This window comes from Oncorhynchus mykiss, chromosome 7 (assembly GCF_057628025.1).
Source record: "Oncorhynchus mykiss isolate SJ-2025 chromosome 7, ASM5762802v1, whole genome shotgun sequence".
Taxonomy (NCBI): Eukaryota; Metazoa; Chordata; class Actinopteri; order Salmoniformes; family Salmonidae; genus Oncorhynchus; species Oncorhynchus mykiss.
In genome coordinates this window covers 71203626-71222500 of record NC_143028.1, presented here as the reverse complement: position 1 = coordinate 71222500, position 18875 = coordinate 71203626, and the positions used below count along the sequence as shown (strand labels likewise).

The window sequence follows — 18875 nt, the reverse complement described above, 5'->3', positions numbered from 1 at the left end:
ACCCTGATAGAACTCTGATAGAATATCCAATCCTTTCAGTTTGTGAACCCTGATAGAAGTTAGGAAAAAAAGAAAAACGAGATGCTTGAGAACCCCCTGTGTGTTTATTTATCCTTGATGCGGATGGATCCATTTTGTTTTTGAACTTTTTTTAATAAAATGATATCATATAATCCCTGTGCGTATGAAATGTCTTCAAATTCCACTCAGTGGGCTTCTGACAATAACAAGTTTAATTTTGGCCCCGCTCCTCGCCCAATGTCAACATTCATTGCTTTTGAAGCAATAGCACAATTCTCAGCATCTAGTTTCAATGTCAGCAGTCCATCGTTCAGTCGGACTAAAATAAACTTTATTGTCCAGATCAAAGTGTGGAAACTTGGCTCTCCACTGACTTTCACTGGAGTGGCGGGGACTGAGTGGACACACAGACACTCTCTAACACAAAAAAAAAAAGAAACGAAATACAGGAAGAGTCCACTGCTAGTTGCCATCTGTGGACAATGTTTACATACAGGTCTTCAATGAGCTTCGATACGGCTGCACAAGGCCAACTACGGCTGTTGCACAGAAAGCACATCGATTGGCTGATTCATTGTAAGCTTTGCATCGTGTTGGAGATTTTAACGTAACATTGAAGTTACATATCTGTAATGCCTATTGAGAAGTTTTTTTGGCTATTGGACCAGGTCTCTCTTGGAAAATAGATATTATCTCAATGAGAAAAAAAACTGTATAAATAAAGGTAAAATAAAAAAAACACATTTTTTGTGTGTTTGTATATTGTTGTATTTCAAATTTGTGTGACTGTCCTTGTGTATCAGTGCTTTGTTACTTGTCTTGTTTAGTTTATTGTGGACCACAGGAAGAAGCTGCTCTTTTAACTATTCCTGTTTATTTGTTGTATTTATTCCTCCTCTTATCTTTCTATTATTTTTCTCTCTGCATTGTTGGGAACACCTGTTGTTTGAGACAAATACATTTTTTTGGGGATTTGCCGCCTTTGCAACAGCTAACGGGGATCCAAATAAACCAAACAAATAAAAGTCAGCCCTTTTTTGATTGGCACATGTTCCGAGCAAGGTCACACCCCCTTGTATGGGACACTTTTAAATGTACTTTTAGAGGCCATACAATACTCATCATTAAAACAAAAGCGGTTTAGGTTAAAAGAGATTAGACTAATAAAGGAAATAGAGGAAGTAACAGTGTAGGTAGATTGTAATGGAAACTGAACTATAGAGGCACAAAATAGGTTAGAGGAAAAATAAAAAGAATTGGAGGTACCTATTCAAGAACAATTATGTATAATGTATTACAAAATTGGGTGGAAAATTGGGTGGAATTGGGTGGAAAATGGTGAATCTTCAACATAGAAATGCTACCAAAAAGAATTTACAGAAAGTCGTTACAAATGGAGTCATCCATTATTCACCAAATTATATTTTGAAAGAGGAAGCAAAATATTTTAAGCTCCTCCATTTACACTGAATGATGTTAACTGGAGGATTTCTTTCATAATAATAATAATAATGTAAAATGTACAGAAAGACCTGTGTGAAGGCCAACTTACAGAAGAGGAACTTTTTTTGGCAATTAAATATTTTCAGTCTGGAACAACACCCGGGCTTGATGGTATACCAGTAGAGATTTCTTTTTTTTAATGTACTCAGTCTTATGACAATGGTAGACTTTCAGGTACTCAACAAGAAGGTCTGATTTCATTACTACTATAACAGGATTCAGGTGGTACGTATAAAGATCCAGTCCATTAAAAAAAAAAAAACTGGAGGCCTCTTACACTTCAATGTTGTGATGTGAAAATCCTGGCGAAATGCATAGCACATAGAATAAACAAGGTTTTACCAGATATTGTTCATCCTGATCAGACAGGTTTTTTTATATGGACGATATAATGGCGATAATATACGAGAATTATTTGAAACAATTGAACACTATGAAACATCAAAGATACCAGGCCTGGTCTTCATAGCAGATTTTGAAAAGGCGTTTGATAAAGTACAACTAGAATTTATATATAAATGCCTGGATTACTTTAATTTTGCTAAATCTCTTATACAGTGGTTTAAGTTATGTACAGCAACCCCAGATGTAAAATAGTAAATAATTGTTACTTCTCAGAAAATATTGAGCTTTTAAGTGGAGTAACACAAGGCTGTCCATTGTCTCCATATTTTTTTTTATGGCCATTGAGATGCTAGCTATTAAAATTAGATCCAACAAGAACATCAAGAGGTTAGAAATCCAGGGGATAAAAACTAAAGTCCGAAATCTGGATCCCTGCACAGTCTCATTGAAGATCTTGATAACTTTTCTAGCCTCTGGACTAAAACCTAATTATGACAAGTGTACCATATTGCTTATTGGATTGTTTAAAAAAATGTGTTTACACTACCTTGTAGTTTACCAATTAAAATGGGTGGATGGTAAAGTTAGACAAACTTGGTATTCACATCTCAAAAAATATAAATGAACTTACCACAATCAATGTTTGCAAAAATAGATAAGATTCTATTCTAAATAGATAAATACTTGTCTATTTATGGAAAAATCACATTGATTAACTCTTTGGTCCTATCACAGTTTACTTACTTACTAATGGCACTGCCTACTCCAGACAACTCGTTTTTTAAATGAGCAAAAAAAATATTTCATTTTATTTGGAATGCTAAGCCAGACAAAATTAAACATGCCTATTTATATAATAATTATGAGTTTGGGGGACTAAAATAGTTAAATATTAAAGCTTTAAACCCTCACTAAAAGCTTCACTCATACATAAGTTATACTAAAACCCCAAATAGTTATCCAGTAGATTATTAAGAAAGGCTCATCCTTTGTTCAAAAATTGCCTTTTTGCTTTTATACAGGTTACAACTTCTCATTTCGGACTAATTGAAAATGACATTTTGTTGAAAGTATCGCCCTTTCTTAAACGAGCCATACAAAGCTGGTTACAATTTCAGTTTTATCCTCCAGAAAAGATTGAACAAATATTACAACAAATGTTAGTGTTAGTGTTGGTCGATTTGGAAAGCCATAGTCAGTCAATAAATAATATGATAATAGTCGTAGGAACGTTTTTCATCTTTAGCTCACAATCTGTGGATTCTATACTATTAGAAAGGTTCAACGTGTATGTAAAACATCACAATTGAAAATACATGGCACATGGAAACCAAATGAGGGTGGTCTATGGTGATAGGTGGGAGTGGCTGAGGGTTGGGATTTTATTTTATTTTTTATTTTACCTTTATTTAACTAGGCAAGTCAGTTAAGAACAATGTTATTTTCAATGACGGCCTAGGAACAGTGGGTTAATGGCCTTGTTCAGGGGCAGAATGACAGCATTAATGTACATGTAAAATGTAGCACAAAAGCTGTAAAAAAAACCAACAAGATATGTGTCCTCCAAATAGGGGGGGTTAATAAAAAAAATATAAAGTTACACCCCCTTAACCTTTTGAACTCCTCACCCTGCTCCCCTAGACCTGATGACGGAGATGATGGACATGTCCAGTGACCTGGTGGGCTCGGGCATCCCCTTCCTGGACTACCGGCGCTATGCCGAGCGGATCTTCTTCCCGGGCCACCGCGAGTCGCCCCTGCGGAGGGATCTGGACGTACAGGAGAGTCGGCGGGCCACAGTGGAGCAGGGCCTGGTGCAGCTCTCTAACCTGCTCAACAGCAAACTCTTCCTCACCAAGGTAGGGGGACAGTGATGATGATTGGTGAAAGAACTGGACCGATTCTTACTATGTTATTGGACTCTTGATAGTCTAAAACAAGTTTGTCTTCCACCTCGCTACCAGTTCATCCATACTCTAGAGAGCCAGCGGACGTTCTCACCAAGGGACCGGGCCTACGTGGCCTCTCTCCTGACTGTGGCGCTGCATGGTAAACTGGAGTACTTCACAGACATCCTCAAGACCCTGCTCAATGATCTGGTGGAGCAGTACGTGGTCAAGAACCCTAAACTCATGCTGCGGAGGTAAGATAGGAAGAGATTTGGGGGGGTGTAGGTCAGGGTGTGTGGGTGGGGGGGGTGGGGCTGTACGTCAGGGTGTGGGGGGGGGTATAGGCCAGGGTGTGTCGGAGAAGAGAATATGTGAAAGTGATTTTTTGCTTTACAGAACAGAGACAGTGGTGGAGAAGCTGCTGACCAACTGGATGTCCATCAGCCTCTATGCTTTCCTCAGGGTGAGTCGGAATCACAGGAATGATTTCCTCACAGAGGAGGAAATGATTAGTCTGGCTGACACCAGTCTTCCTGACTTCAGGGTCTGGAAAGGTTCCTTGATGTTGATGGCACGAAGTGTCAGTTAATGAAAAGGGCTGTTCTTTTTTTAAGCTGATTTTTACTGTGTATTTCTCACTCCAACACCTACATGTACAACCACAAACAGACCCTGGGGGCACCGCACCCCTTCTAATACAACGGTTGGATTTTCAAATCCAAACAAAGTGAGGTCCAAACCTCTAAGGAAAGAGAAAAGCATTTAAGAGAACCAATCAAAGCTCAAGCCCTTTCTGCGCGAATGTTGCATTTACAGTATTCTTATCCAGAGCAGTATGTCACAGCTCTCTCTCTCTGTGTTCCACATGAGTCGTGTCAGGACTGAGTACATCCTTGAAGTAATCACTGTTTAGCCACAATTGGACAGAAATGAAAGGACACCACCACATGGCTTTCAGCTGTTCAGTCATTTCTTATCAGTAATGACTTCAAGGAAGGAAGGATGCACTTTCAAAGAATTCCGACTAGTCCTAGGCTTTATTCCAGGGTTGTGAATCTTGGCTATGTTATCCATGACAGTTTTAAGCAGACTTGGCTATCTATATCTTACCTGGGTCAAATGGCTACTAGCATTAGCATTCATTAGCAAGCGAAATGGAGGAATACATTTTTAGCATGTTGGTAAATGTCATGTCTCCTCGTCTTTCCCAGGACAATGATTGTTAGCATGATGCTAATTGTTTGCCGGATTGGTTATCATGATGTTAACTGTTTACATACATTTGTTAGTATTATGCTGACTGTTTACCTGATTTGTTAGTATTATGCTGACTGTTTAGTTGATTTGTTAGCATTATGCTGACTGTTTACTTGATTTGTTAGCATTATGCTGACTGTTTACTTGATTTGTTAGCATTATGCTGACTGTTTACTTGATTTGTTAGCATTATGCTGACTGTTTACCTGATTTGTTAGCATTATGCTGACTGTTTATCTGATTTGTTAACACGGTGCTAATTGTTTACCTGTTTCGCTAGCATGATGCTAACTGTTGTTGTCTCCCCCTCTCTCCAGGACTCTGCAGGTGAGTCTCTCTACATGTTGTTCAGGGCTATCAAGCACCAGGTGGACAAGGGGCCGGTGGACGCGGTGACTGGCAAGGCCAAATACACGCTCAATGACAACCGTCTCCTCCGAGAGGATGTTGAGTACAAGACCCTGGTGAGAATACACACACTCAGACATTGACACACACTCATGCGGACACACAAAGACAAACACACACATTCAGACGTGTACACACACACACACATTCAAGCGTTCAGACACAACACTCATACACATTTCTTTTTACATGTTAGTTATTTAGCAGACGCTCCTGTCCAGAGCGACTTACAGTTAGTTAATCATCTTCAGATAGCTAGATGAAACAACCACATATCTCAGTCATTGTAAGTACATTTTTCCTCAATTCCTAAAGTAGTTATCAGCGAAGTCAGCGCAAGTAAAGGGGGAAAAGTCCAGTGTTGGCTCACAAGAGGGACTCAGTTTAACCACACACACAAACTCCCTTTTTTTTCTTCAGTGAAAAACCAGAGATAAATAGATCTAACGACCATCCAGGAAAGTGTGTTTTGTGAGTGATTGAAAGCTCCCCCCCCCCCCCCCCCCCCCCAGACCCTGAACGTGTTGATGCAGGGTGGGGGGGTGAATGAGACCCAGCCGCTTCCCTCCAAGGTGCTGGACATAGACACCATCACCCAGGTGAAGGAGAAACTCCTGGACCAGGTCTACAAGGGCACCTCCTTCTCCCACCGGCCACACACAGACTCTCTGGACCTGGGTGAGGAACACACACACACACACAGACTCTCTGGGCCTGGGTGAGGAACACACACACACACACACACAGACTCTCTGGGCCTGGGTGAGGAACACACACACACACACACACACAGACTCTCTGGGCCTGGGTGAGGAACATACACACACAGACTCTCTGGACCTGGGTGAGGAACACACACACAGACTCTCTGGACCTGGGTGAGGAACACACACACAGACTCTCTGGACCTGGGTGAGGAACACACACACAGACTCTCTGGACCTGGGTGAGGAACACACACACAGACTCTCTGGACCTGGGTGAGGAACACACACACACAGACTCTCTGGACCTGGGTGAGGAACACACACACAGACTCTCTGGACCTGGGTGAGGAACACACACACAGACTCTCTGGACCTGGGTGAGGAACACACACACAGACTCTCTGGACCTGGGTGAGGAACACACACACAGACTCTCTGGACCTGGGTGAGGAACACACACACAGACTCTCTGGACCTGGGTGAGGAACACACACAGACTCTCTGGACCTGGGTGAGGAACACACACACACACAGACTCTCTGGACCTGGGTGAGGAACACACACACACACACACAGACTCTCTGGACCTGGGTGAGGAACACACACACAGACTCTCTGGACCTGGGTGAGGAACACACACACAGACTCTCTGGACCTGGGTGAGGAACACACACACACACACAGACTCTCTGGACCTGGGTGAGGAACACACACACACACACAGACTCTCTGGACCTGGGTGAGGAACACACACACACAGACTCTCTGGACCTGGGTGAGGAACACACACACAGACTCTCTGGACCTGGGTGAGGAACACACACACACACACACACACAGACTCTCTGGACCTGGGTGAGGAACACACATACACACACACACAGATTCTCTGGACCTGGGTGAGGAACACACATACACACAGGAAGATGCAGAGTTGTGGACTCGAGTCAGATGACTTGGACTCAAATTTGTGGATTCAAATTTGATGACTCGACTTGATAGAAAATAAAATGACTTGACTTGGACTTGAAGCCTCAAGACCCTGTACTTGACTTTGACTTGAGACTGATGACTTGAAATTATTTAACCAGGTTTTGTAATGTTTTGTCACTCATTTTGTGGCACAGAGTCTACATGGATTACTCTACACACAGCCAGAGATTGGAGCCACAGCAACGCCCTTTTAAAAAAAAAACACACACAAAAAACATGCAAGTTGCAACAGATAGGTTAGTGAAACGCACATTCGGTACTCTGATTGGACCAGCAAACTGTCACTCAACACAGGTCGGGTGAGCTAGCAAACAGATTGCTGATTTGCTGTACAGCTATTGGATCGGGTAAAGCTCAAACGTCAAATTGTAGGGAGAGAGGATTGCCATAATAAATACATTTGCAGCTCCAAACATTGTTTGGCAATCAATAATATTAACTGTTTACTTTGCAAGCTCACCAGCAATGGGGCAACAATTACTCGCATAGGCCTTCATTTGTATTTATCCGTTATTTTACCAGGTAAATTGACTGAGAACACGTTCTCATTTGCAGCAACGACCTGGGGAATAGTTACAGGGGAGAGGAGGGGGATGAATGAGCCAATTGTAAACTGGGGATTATTAGGTGACCGTGATGGTTTGAGGGCCAGATTGGGAATTTAGCCAGGACACCGTGGTTAACACCCCTACTCTTATGATATGTGCCATGGGATCTTTAATGACCTCAGAGAGTCAGGACACCCGTTTAACGTCCCATCCGAAAGACGGCACCCTACACAGGGCAGTGTCCCCAATCACTGGCCTGGGGCATTGGGATATTTTTTAGACCAGAGGAAAGAGTGCCTCCTACTGGCCCTCCAACACCACTTCCAGCAGCATCTGGTCTCCCATCCAGGAACTGACCAGGACCAACCCTGCTTAGCTTCAGAAGCAAGCCAGCAGTGGTATGCAGGGTGGTATGCTGCTGGCAAAAGTGGTTTTGTATGTAATAATTATTTGAAATGTAGAATTAACTTAAGCTAGCATTTGGAATATTTTGATGAAATGAATTATAAGCCTACTGTGGGAAGATGCTCTCCAAACTCCCACCAGTGGAGCGTGAGTTTGTTCTCTTGTTGAAATATTGCCTTTGCTTTGCACAGCCCTATGTGGTAAATGTATTTTCCATGTAATACTAAAGTAATTGCTAGCGTTTCATCATTCCATCCCGTACCTTTTATTGCATCACGTAGACATGTTTGTTTCATTTTAATTTAGCCAACCATTTCTTACGCTGCTCTGAGTGGGCGCGATGTTTATAGTACACATGAACGTTCGCAAGACTCACGAGGTAGAAGTTCTGTTTATTTCATGAAATAAATGGTTTCATTTGTTGATATTTCCAGTGTTCTGTCGGAGTTCCGTGTGTCTCTGTCATTTTGGTTGTGTGTAATAGGAGCGCACGGGCCTCAGTACACATAGTAGATCTCTTTGTAGTCAGAATAAGAGAAAATGATGTGTGCTGAAAGAAATATCATTTAAAATAATTGTCTGATTTAGCTGACTGTATCAATGTGGAAATTGCCTTTTACATTGTAGAACCTGTTTATTGGTTGTATTTGCCAGTTGCGTAATCCTATGATCCTGGGGGCCGTGTTTATAATATTATAATAATAATGTTATTATGCAGGCCTACCTGTTTTGAGCTCCTGTTAGACAGATTCCATGCGGTTTCACAAGGGGACCAGTCTTGCCCACTACCTGTGTCTGTTCAGATAGGACTGGTTAATGAGCCTGATACCAAGGGTATTTCTTTTGGGCTATTTCCCGTGTATATTTGGTATGACATGGCGCATTCACCATTGGATCAAGACCTGTAAATAAACCTGCCTTGCCATCAGTTACAAGGTTCATATTTTACAATTAGAGAAGACAAAATAATGAAAAGGGCTGTCAGATGGCCTCAATAAATAGACAAAGATTTGGAGTTGAACAAGTCATTGCATGTATGGATTTTGTTTTTTACTTGACTTGAGACTTGAAAACTTGTCACTTGACTGGACTTGCTGTTAGAATACGAAACTTGGGTTTGACTTGCTGTTAGAATACGAAACTTGGGTTTGACTTGCTGTTAGAATACGAGACTTGGGTTTGACTTGCTGTTAGAATACGAGACTTGGGTTTGACATGCTGTTATAATACTAGACTTGGGTTTGACTTGCTGTTAGAATACGAAACTTGGGTTTGACTTGCTGTTAGAATACGAGACTTGGATTTGACTTGCTGTTAGAATACGAGACTTGGATTTGACTTGCTGTTAGAATACGAAACTTGGGTTTGACTTGCTGTTAGAATACGAGACTTGGGTTTGACTTGCTGTTAGAATACGAGACTTGGGTTTGACTTGCTGTTAGAATATGAGACTTGGGTTTGACTTGCTGTTAGAATATGAGACTTGGGTTTGACTTGCTGTTAGAATACGGGACTTGGGTTTGACTTGCTGTTAGAATACGAGACTTGGGTTTGACTTGCTGTTAGAATACGAGACTTGGGTTTGACTCCAGTCTTGACCCGTTCTACTTGGGACTCGACTTGAGACTCGAACCTTGTGACTTGAATAATAGTAACTTGGTCCCACCACTGGGAAGATGTGCATACAGAAGCACACACACACGCACACACACACACACACACACACTTTCACGCATACCTTTCCCCTCCTCACTCACTCACTGGATCTGATGAATGTTATTTGGTAGTGACTGAGACTAAAGTGATGTATAGTGTATTATTATAGTGTTCTTTTTCATTCTGTGTATAGGCCTGTCTACATACTGTGTGTGTTTTCATTCTGTGTATAGGCCTGTCTACATACTGTGTGTGTTTTCATTCTGTGTATAGTCCTGGCTACAAACTGTGTGTGTTTCATTCTGTGTAGTCCTGTCTAACACACTGTATGTGTTTCAGAGTGGAGGTCTGGTGTAGCAGGTCATCTGATCCTGTCTGATGAAGACCTGACGTCTATTGTCCAGGGCAATTGGAAACGCCTCAACACACTCCAGCACTACAAGGTCTGCACCCATATCAAACAGTCATAAAGCTTTATAAAGAATTTATAACACTCCGTAAAGCATTCATTAAGCATTCGTAGTGGTCTTAAGATTTTGTCAAATTCATGTTTCTAAGCCTTTAATGGTATTACACTTCATTAACCCTTCATAAGCATTCACAAAGCCTTCATAGTGGATCTATATCATATTCATGAGAGATGTCTAACACTGTTGTGGTTGTGTTTCAGGTTGCAGATGGCGCGACAGTGGCTTTGGTCCCGCGCCACAGCAAACACATCCATCACGACAACCACGACTACGTGGCAGGTGAAAGTGAGTTGCACTTGCATTTTAGTTCCACTCTCTCTGGGAAATGTCTTGTTGTTCCAGTTTCTGTAGAATAAGTATGGATGCATCTCATCTTGAGAAAGGCCACTAGGCTGAAACGTTGACTCAAATGTTAACTTTTGTGAAATATGTAAAATAATGTAACATTTTAAATGGCCCTTTCTTGCTAACTCTCTTTCTCAACCCTTCTCCTTTCTTCTGTCCTCCCCTGTTCAGAGACGCCCATGCTGGAGGATGCAGATGAGGGCGGGGTGAGGCTGTGGCACCTGGTCAAGGCCGGCGAAGAGCCTGAGCTACCCAAGCACCGCCGCGGCAGCGTGAGGGAGAGGGCCAAGGCAATACCAGAGATCTACCTCACACGTCTGCTCTCCATGAAGGTAGATACTGGACCCACACAGACACACACATTGCATGTACGCGCACTCACATATCACCCACACACGCCTGGCAGATACTGTAGACACACGGCAGGTAGATACTGTAGACACACACACATGGCAGATAGATACTGTAGACACACGGCAGGTAGATACTGTAGACACACACACACGCTTGGCAGGTAGATACTGTAGACACACGGCAGGTAGATACTGTAGACACACACACACACACGGTAGGTAGATACTGTAGACACACACACACGGCATGTAGCCTGGAGGTTAGACCTTTGGGACAGTAACTGATAGTTCACTGGTTTGAATCCCAGAGCCGACAAGGTAAAACATCTGTAGCTGTGCCCTGAGCAAGGCACTTGACCCCAATTTCTCCAGAGGCGCTGGACAATGGTGACCTTGGCTGTGACCCCACTCCCTCCGGGTGTCTCGGGGAGTTGGGGAACATATTTCCACAAGTGTGTAACAGGACAAACATAATCACCCCTCAAATTATAATGAGTTATTACTACACATATACACTCCCACATTGACTTTTAAAACTGAGCAAAGCCCCTAACCTTCTCCCTCCCTCCACAGGGCACTCTGCAGAAGTTTGTGGACGACCTGTTCACGGTGATCCTGTCCACCAGTCGTCCCGTTCCGCTGGCCGTCAAGTACTTCTTTGACCTGCTGGACGACCAGGCACAGCACCACGCTATCACCGACCCTGAGACCATCCACATCTGGAAGACTAACAGGTACATACATACACACCTAGGCAGAAGCTCACGAGTGTGTAGAAGCAAACACGCAGACAAACACACGCATGTACATGGATACATGCACGCACACATCCTGATTCCTTCCACATCTAGAAGACCAACAGTTACACACTCACGCACACACAGACTCCTGAGACCATCCACGTTTGTGTCCTTGCATACGTGTATGTGTGTTTACGTTATGTGGTTGGATGATATATGTAACATATGAACATAACAGTTCTTATCCATACATGTAAGTCCCTTTCCCTCCCTCATTCCCTCCGTCCAGTTTGCCCCTGAGGTTCTGGATCAACATTGTAAAGAACCCCCAGTTTATCTTTGACGTCCAGCCCTCGGACCACGTGGACGCCGTGCTAACGGTCATCTCCCAGACCTTCATGGACTCCTGCACCACCTCAGAGCATAAACTGGGCAGGGTGAGCGAGAGGAGGGAAAGGAATCGGGATACCTAGTCAGTTGTACAACTGAATGCATTTAACTGAAATGTGTCATCCACATTTAACCCAACCCCTCTGGGGAGGAGTTGACTGGGCCACGGGAAACTGTGGAAGGTGGAAGTGGTTCTTTATAACTGGTAATCTCTCTCACCCTCACGTTCTGTCTCTCTCTAGGATTCACCAATAAACAAACTGCTTTATGCCAGAGATATCCCCCGGTACAAGCAGATGGTGGAAAGGTACTACGCTGACATCAGACAGACCATCTCTGCCAGTGACCAGGAGATGAACTCCGCACTAGCAGAACTATCCAGGGTTGGTCTTTTACTTCAGTTTATTAATTCAGTAAAACACTGTTCACTCAAGCTATTTTTGGCAAACGCATCATTGTCACAGTTTTTGCACTCTACTAAAAGTGCTCTAGCTTAAACTTGACATTTTTTGCACATTTTTTTGATGAATAAAAAAAAGAATACATTTGAGTTTGCTATTATTTTAATTGGTTATTTGCAGGGGTTGGATCAAGTTCAGGGAACGAAAGTGATCTGTACTGTTCTGGAACAGAACCGTTATTTTAAAAGCATTGGAACTGGTTAATAACGTTCTTTTACGTTCCGGGCACGTTTTTTCAGTCCCGCAACACAGCGCCTCACTATGTCACTCAGAAACGTATTCGAGTTTCTTCCTGCCAGCTAAAAATCATTGCCAGTGTGTGTAGACTACCTGCCCCTCTGAAGCGTAGGTTTCTGAAGTCTATTGACTTTACAAGTGTGATTCAGAAATTGAGATTTTTAATTAGAGAAGAATGGATTAACTTTTTCAATGCTGGTTAAGGATACTATATTTATCACGTTTAACATTGAATTAACTACAAAAAGGTGAGACATTTTTAATTCTGATGCCACTCTGCACACACAAGCTTGGTCCAACGACATTCAATATATTTTTTTTTCTCCCCAATCTACACACAATACCCCATAATGACAAAATGAAAACATGTTTTTAGAATTTACACTCCTGACTCGATGCATTTTATAGAAGCAACTTTGGCGGCGATAACAGTATGTCTGTCAGTATGTCTGTATCAGATTTGAGTTGTCTTGGGTATGTCTGTATCAGATTTGAGTTGTCTTGGGTATGTCTGTGTCAGTTTTGAGTTGTCTTGGGTATGTCTGTATCAGATTTGAGTTGTCTTGGGTATGTCTGTGTCAGTTTTGAGTTGTCTTGGGTATGTCTGTGTCAGTTTTGAGTTGTCTTGGGTATGTCTGTGTCAGTTTTGCACATCTGGATTTGGGGATTTTCTCCTATTCTTCCTTGCAATTTTTCTCAAGCTCTTAAATTAGATGGGGAGCAGCAGTGAACAGCAATCTTCAAGTCTTTCCACAGATTTTCAATGGGCTTTGGCTGGGCCACTCAAGGACTTTCACATTCTTGTTCTGAAGCCATTCCACCATTCCTTTGGCTGTATGCTTGGTCATTGTCCTGTTGGAATGTAAATCATCGCCCCAGTGTAAGGTCTTTGCACTCTGAAGCAGGTTCTCATCAAGGATTTGCCTGTATTTGGCTCCATTCATTGTTTCCTCTATCCTTACCAGTCTCCCAGTCCCTGCCGCTGAAAAGCAACCTCATAGCATGATGCTGCCACCACCATGCTTCACGGTAGGGATGGTGTTAGACGGGTGATGAGCTGTGCCTGGTTTTCTCCAGACATAGCTCTTTGCATTCAAGCCAGAGAGTTCAATTTTTGTCTCATCAGACCACAGAGTCTTTCATGTGCCTTTTTGCAAACTCCTGGCAAAGAACCATGTGCCTTTTTCTCAGGAGTGTCTTCTGTCTGGCCGCTCTCCCATAAAGCCCAGATTGGTGAAGTGCTGTAGAGACTATAGTCCTTCAGGCAGGTTCTCCCAGCTCAGCCAAGGAACTCTGTAGTTCTGTCAGAGTGGTCATTGTGTTCTTGGTCACCTCCCTGACCAAGGTCCTTCTTGCCCGGTTGCTCAGTTTGATCAGACGGCAGAGTGGGTAGTTTCATATTTTTTATATTTCCCAATGATGGAGACCACTATGCTCTCAGAAACTTTCAACACTCTAGAAATTGTTTTATACCCTTCCTCAGATATATGCCTCATCACAATATCTCTGAGATCTACAGATCCTTGGACTTCGTGGTATAGTTTCTGCTCTGACATGCACTGTCAGCTGTGAGATCTTAAATAGACAGATGTGTTTCTATCTAAATCATGTCCAAACAATTGAATTGGCCACAGGTGGACTCCAATAATGTTGTAGTGACATCTCAAGGATGATCAAAGGAAATTGGATGCACCTGAGCTCAATTTGGAGTGTCATAGCAAAGGAGTATGAATAGTTATGCAAATTAGATTTCTGTACTTCATTTTTAATACATTTAGAAAAATGTCTAAACATGTTTTCACGTTTTCATTATGGGTTATTATTGTGTGAAGATGGGTGAAAAAAATCTATTTAATTCATTTTGAATTTAGGCTGTAACAAAATGTGAAATAAGTCAAGGAGCAAGCTGCTCTATCCTCACTGAAGATTGAAGTAATTTAATATCGGGATAAATGTTGTTGTTTTTTTGTGACTATTTCAAAGGTTTAAAAAGGAACACAAAGGAACTCTATAAACTGTTACTTTTTGTGGGGTTTAAACCAGTTCAGAACTTTATTTTGCAGGTCGGAACAGTGGAACGTAACAAAATAAATAATGGTTCTGTTCAGAACAACACAATTGGAAAATAATTTTGGTTTCATCCCTGGTACTATTGTTTAAGGTGCACTATGCAGAAATCGCTTTGCCATTTCCTCGTTGCTAATATTCCAATAGTTTGCCTAATTTAAGTTTATTTCACAAAACAAGCAAGTATAGTGGAAATACTCATTATACAGCTGTGAAATATATTTTCCAAAACCAGCTGTTTGAAAAAATGAAATGGAAGAATGGGAAGCATAGAAATAGCACACTTAGAACAGATATACAGCTTTTCAGACTTGCTTTCAATCAGTGTGACAGATCTATAACTCACATTTCAATGTGAATTTGGTTGGGTCGCCCAAAAAGTTACATATTGCAGTTTGTATCTCATTTTAAAATGTTTTTTAAAATTACTGTCACCCCTATTACTGTGAATATAGCTGATCTAGTAATCATTCATTCAGCACAAGCTGTAAAACTTTGGACTTTTCAGAGTGGGCCTATACTTTAAAGCAATGTATGCCTAGAACACTTTAAATATATCCTATTGTTAATAGAACCAGCTTTAATAGAAACTCTATTAGCACATTTAAGTGTGTGCGTATTATTTATTTGTAGTGACTTTAAGTCAAAATGTTTTTGTTTTTTTCCAGAATTACTCAGGCGAGTTGAATTACCTTGTTGCCCTGCACGAGTTGTACAAGTACATCAACAAGTACTATGACCAGGTGAGTTTTCATTATCTCTTGTGTGGTTGGATGGAATGACACATTAGAGCTGTGTCTTTTGGTTTACCTTACATCTGTCTTTCACTCCATCTCCGTCTCTCCCTCCATCTAACTCTCTCGCTCTCTTCATCCCTCTCCATCCCTTCCTTGCTCTCTCTCAGATCATCGGGGCCCTAGAAGAGGACAGCACGGCCCAAAAGATGCAGCTGGGCTACCGGCTCCAGCAGATCGCTGCAGCCGTAGAGAACAAAGTCACTGACTTGTGACAGTGAAACCACTGACCAAGACCACGCCGGCAGAGGGGACCACATTAAGAGACCCACAGGAGTGGGGGAGGGAAACTCAGAGGGGGTGGGTTAGGAGGATAGACCGGACCAATAGACGGATTAACACAAAATCTCCCTCCTGTCAGAAGAGGGGGAAGTATGGTTCTAGGGGTAAGGACCCCAAACACCCCACCCCTTTTCCACATTAAGGAGCAATGAGTGACTGTTGTTCACACACAACAGTCACCCAGGGGGTTGAAAAGGGGATGTGGTGTATTGGGCTGCTGAACACGTGAAACTCTCTAGAGGTGGTGGTATACTCTCCACTGTGGACAAGACAGGAGGGAAAGATAACGGGAGACACACACACACACAAACAGACGAGGAGCCTTCGTTTGTATGTCCCACCCGTTCACCCTTCAGCCCTGAGTTGGACCACATTGTGGCATCTGCTTCTCTTGTAGAACTCTCTGTGGAACTAGAAGAAGGGGCTTGGGAGATCCGGACGTTACATGATGTGTCAATGGAAACGTGCTGAAGTCAACAATCTGAAGTCTCATATGAATGAATGGAAGTCTTATGTCTATCAAAATGCTGGTTGTAGCTAGATGGAGAGCAAGTGTGAGCGAGAGTTGGAAGGGACCATCCTGGTTTCCCCCCTCATTCTATCCCTTTCCACATGAAATGTGGAGTGAAACGTTTTATTAGCATTTAATAAACATTCTCTAGATATTACATTGTCACCAATTAATGCAGTTGCATACAGTACCTTTCCTAGGGGCTTGAGTCTTATAAGTTATCGGCACTCTCTACCTCCTTTTACTCACCTGAAAACTCAAGTTATCCTCTTATTTCTTTAACCCTGAAGCTTTTTCTTGTGTTTCGCGGTTTGTCTGCTAGGTTAAACCAGATTGCTCTCTCCCTCTGACTCTCTTTATGTCAAAACAGTAGCTTTGTTCCATATCCGTCCAAATCATAAGTACACGTAGTATCTTTCGGAGTAGTGGACAAATGCCACGCACGCGCACACACACACACACACGCACACACACACACACACGCACACACACACACACACAGTTCACTCAATCATGACACTCTTGAGACGACTCTTCTTTTTTAATGTTTTTTTAAATGTGTAATTATTGCCATTCCGCTTTTTCAGGTAGCTCCCGAGTCTATACAAATCTGTGTTCCTCTTTATGGTATTGAATGGGAGGAAGATGTTAATGTCAGAGTTGAAATGAATAGCTCTCGGAAAGAGGCTACAGCTCACGCTCTGCAGGACTAAAGAAAGAATGATACTGAAAGCAAAGAAGCAGTCTTTTCAAAAGGTACTGGAAATAGGTGACCGTGTGAATGTTTTGATGTTTTTAAAGGGTAACAGTCACTGGAGGGACACTAGATCATAGATTAAACAAACAAATCTCAACTGTAGAATTGTATATATTTAAAACATGTGTCCCACAGTATTTTATGGTGTACGTTCATACAGCTTTCCTTGTTGTACATTTTTAACATAACTTTTGTTTTTCAACCAAGAAAAGTCTATTGAATCATGTTCTCAGTTTGTGCTGTTGTGAGGTAGCTTATTTATCTGACAATTGGCAACTGCGCCGTTGATATGTGTATTGCAGTTATTCTATTGAACACAAGATGGCGACAGCTCCTACGTTTGTTGAACTTGTTCTCCTAACACTGCTGTTTTAACTGTCTATAAGGTTTCACAGAAGATACTTTGACCTAGTCACATTTTGCAACGTTTGATTAAGTATTAGAATTATAACTACATTGCCATTTCTGAACTTTACCGAAACTCGTTTTCTTATGATTTACCCATGGGTTGTGTTATTCATAATTTGCTCATCTCTGCATTCTCTATTAGACTATCGCGTCATTCTTGTATCCCAAATGGCACCCTAGTCCCTATATATAGTGCACTACTTTTGACTAGAGCCTTATGTAGGAAATAGGGTGCCATTTGGGACAGAAACCTAGACTAATCATTCTATCCCACAGAGCTTGATGGTTTGAAGTTGTGATTAAATATTTTGGTAAAGCTATGTACCAAGAACGTTATCACACGAATTGGAGGTGTTGCATGTATGTTAACGACACATAACTGATGTTAGACTTATGGATGAAGACATTTAACACTACCCATGTGGTAGGCTATATCTTTATATGCGGGTGCACTGTTGGCTTTCTAGTGAGTAGACACCAATAAGAGGCTGACAATGAGTCAGCAGATTGGTCATTAAACTGTAAAACCCAATCAAATAATCAGTTTTGTCCTATTTTGATAATAATTTTGAAGAGATGAAAGTGCATGTAGTTTATGCGTTGCATGCTATTGTGTGGGTTCTCCAGTTGGATGCATTTTCCTGTTCACTGCCATTGTCCCTAGATTGCACAGCATAAACGAGTCATAGTAGCTTATTGGTTAACATCACACTATTTTTCAATGGACAATTTGTATTGTCATATGCTTTCAATGTAGACTAGTATTATGTATGAAGCCTAATAATGGTGAAGAGAGCAGGTGGTGGTCATTTGAAGGAAAACTATTGTTAGGCTGTATAAATGTAGCTATGTAGAGCAGGCTCTGCAAGGAGCACTTCAAGGTTGATTTTTATTTTGTCTGTTAATATAGTTGTACATAATGATTGAATAATGTAACTTGTAGTGACTTAACCTGCTGTTTTATTAAGAGTGTAAATTCCTACATATGGTGAGTTAATAAAGTATTTGTAAAATCATATGGTCTTTGTCTACATCTGTCTCGTATGGAGTAGATTTCAAGTGAAGGGAATTAGTCTATTACTTGTTTCTTCTTTGTCTACAATGACATTAAATACTTGGAGCAGTATGAGAGCAAATCGGTAGACATTCACCATATTGTTTTCAGACCAGTGCGAGGAAATGTGGAATGGAGACGTCATGACTATAACTGATTTTAAACATTTTAGCTAATCCTAACTATTTTCCTGTTACAAAAAGTATGATCTGACAAAAGCAGTGTCCTTTCACTTAGTCATGAAACAGAAATAATCAACCTAATTTCTTCACAC

The 18875-nt window shown here is 41.7% G+C and overlaps 1 protein-coding gene across 2 annotated transcripts in view; it reads left to right on the top strand.

Moving 5' to 3' along the window:
* The window catches only part of LOC110529031 (plexin-B1), a 176750-nt gene extending 158187 nt beyond the window's left edge, over nucleotides 1-18563 (top strand). The window contains exons 25-37 of one of the 2 annotated variants that reach the window (XM_036984099.2): nucleotides 3511-3728; nucleotides 3834-4012; nucleotides 4155-4221; nucleotides 5333-5479; nucleotides 5936-6101; nucleotides 10072-10175; nucleotides 10403-10487; nucleotides 10719-10879; nucleotides 11474-11634; nucleotides 11930-12077; nucleotides 12273-12413; nucleotides 15464-15538; nucleotides 15700-18563. In XM_036984099.2, coding sequence (XP_036839994.2) covers nucleotides 3511-3728; nucleotides 3834-4012; nucleotides 4155-4221; nucleotides 5333-5479; nucleotides 5936-6101; nucleotides 10072-10175; nucleotides 10403-10487; nucleotides 10719-10879; nucleotides 11474-11634; nucleotides 11930-12077; nucleotides 12273-12413; nucleotides 15464-15538; nucleotides 15700-15804 — 1757 coding nt within the window. In that variant the 3' untranslated portion in view covers nucleotides 15805-18563. The remainder of the gene's footprint in view (nucleotides 1-3510; nucleotides 3729-3833; nucleotides 4013-4154; nucleotides 4222-5332; nucleotides 5480-5935; nucleotides 6102-10071; nucleotides 10176-10402; nucleotides 10488-10718; nucleotides 10880-11473; nucleotides 11635-11929; nucleotides 12078-12272; nucleotides 12414-15463; nucleotides 15539-15699) is intronic. The other variant, XR_016497436.1, reaches the window with a different exon arrangement.
* Nucleotides 18564-18875: the final 312 nt, after the last annotated feature.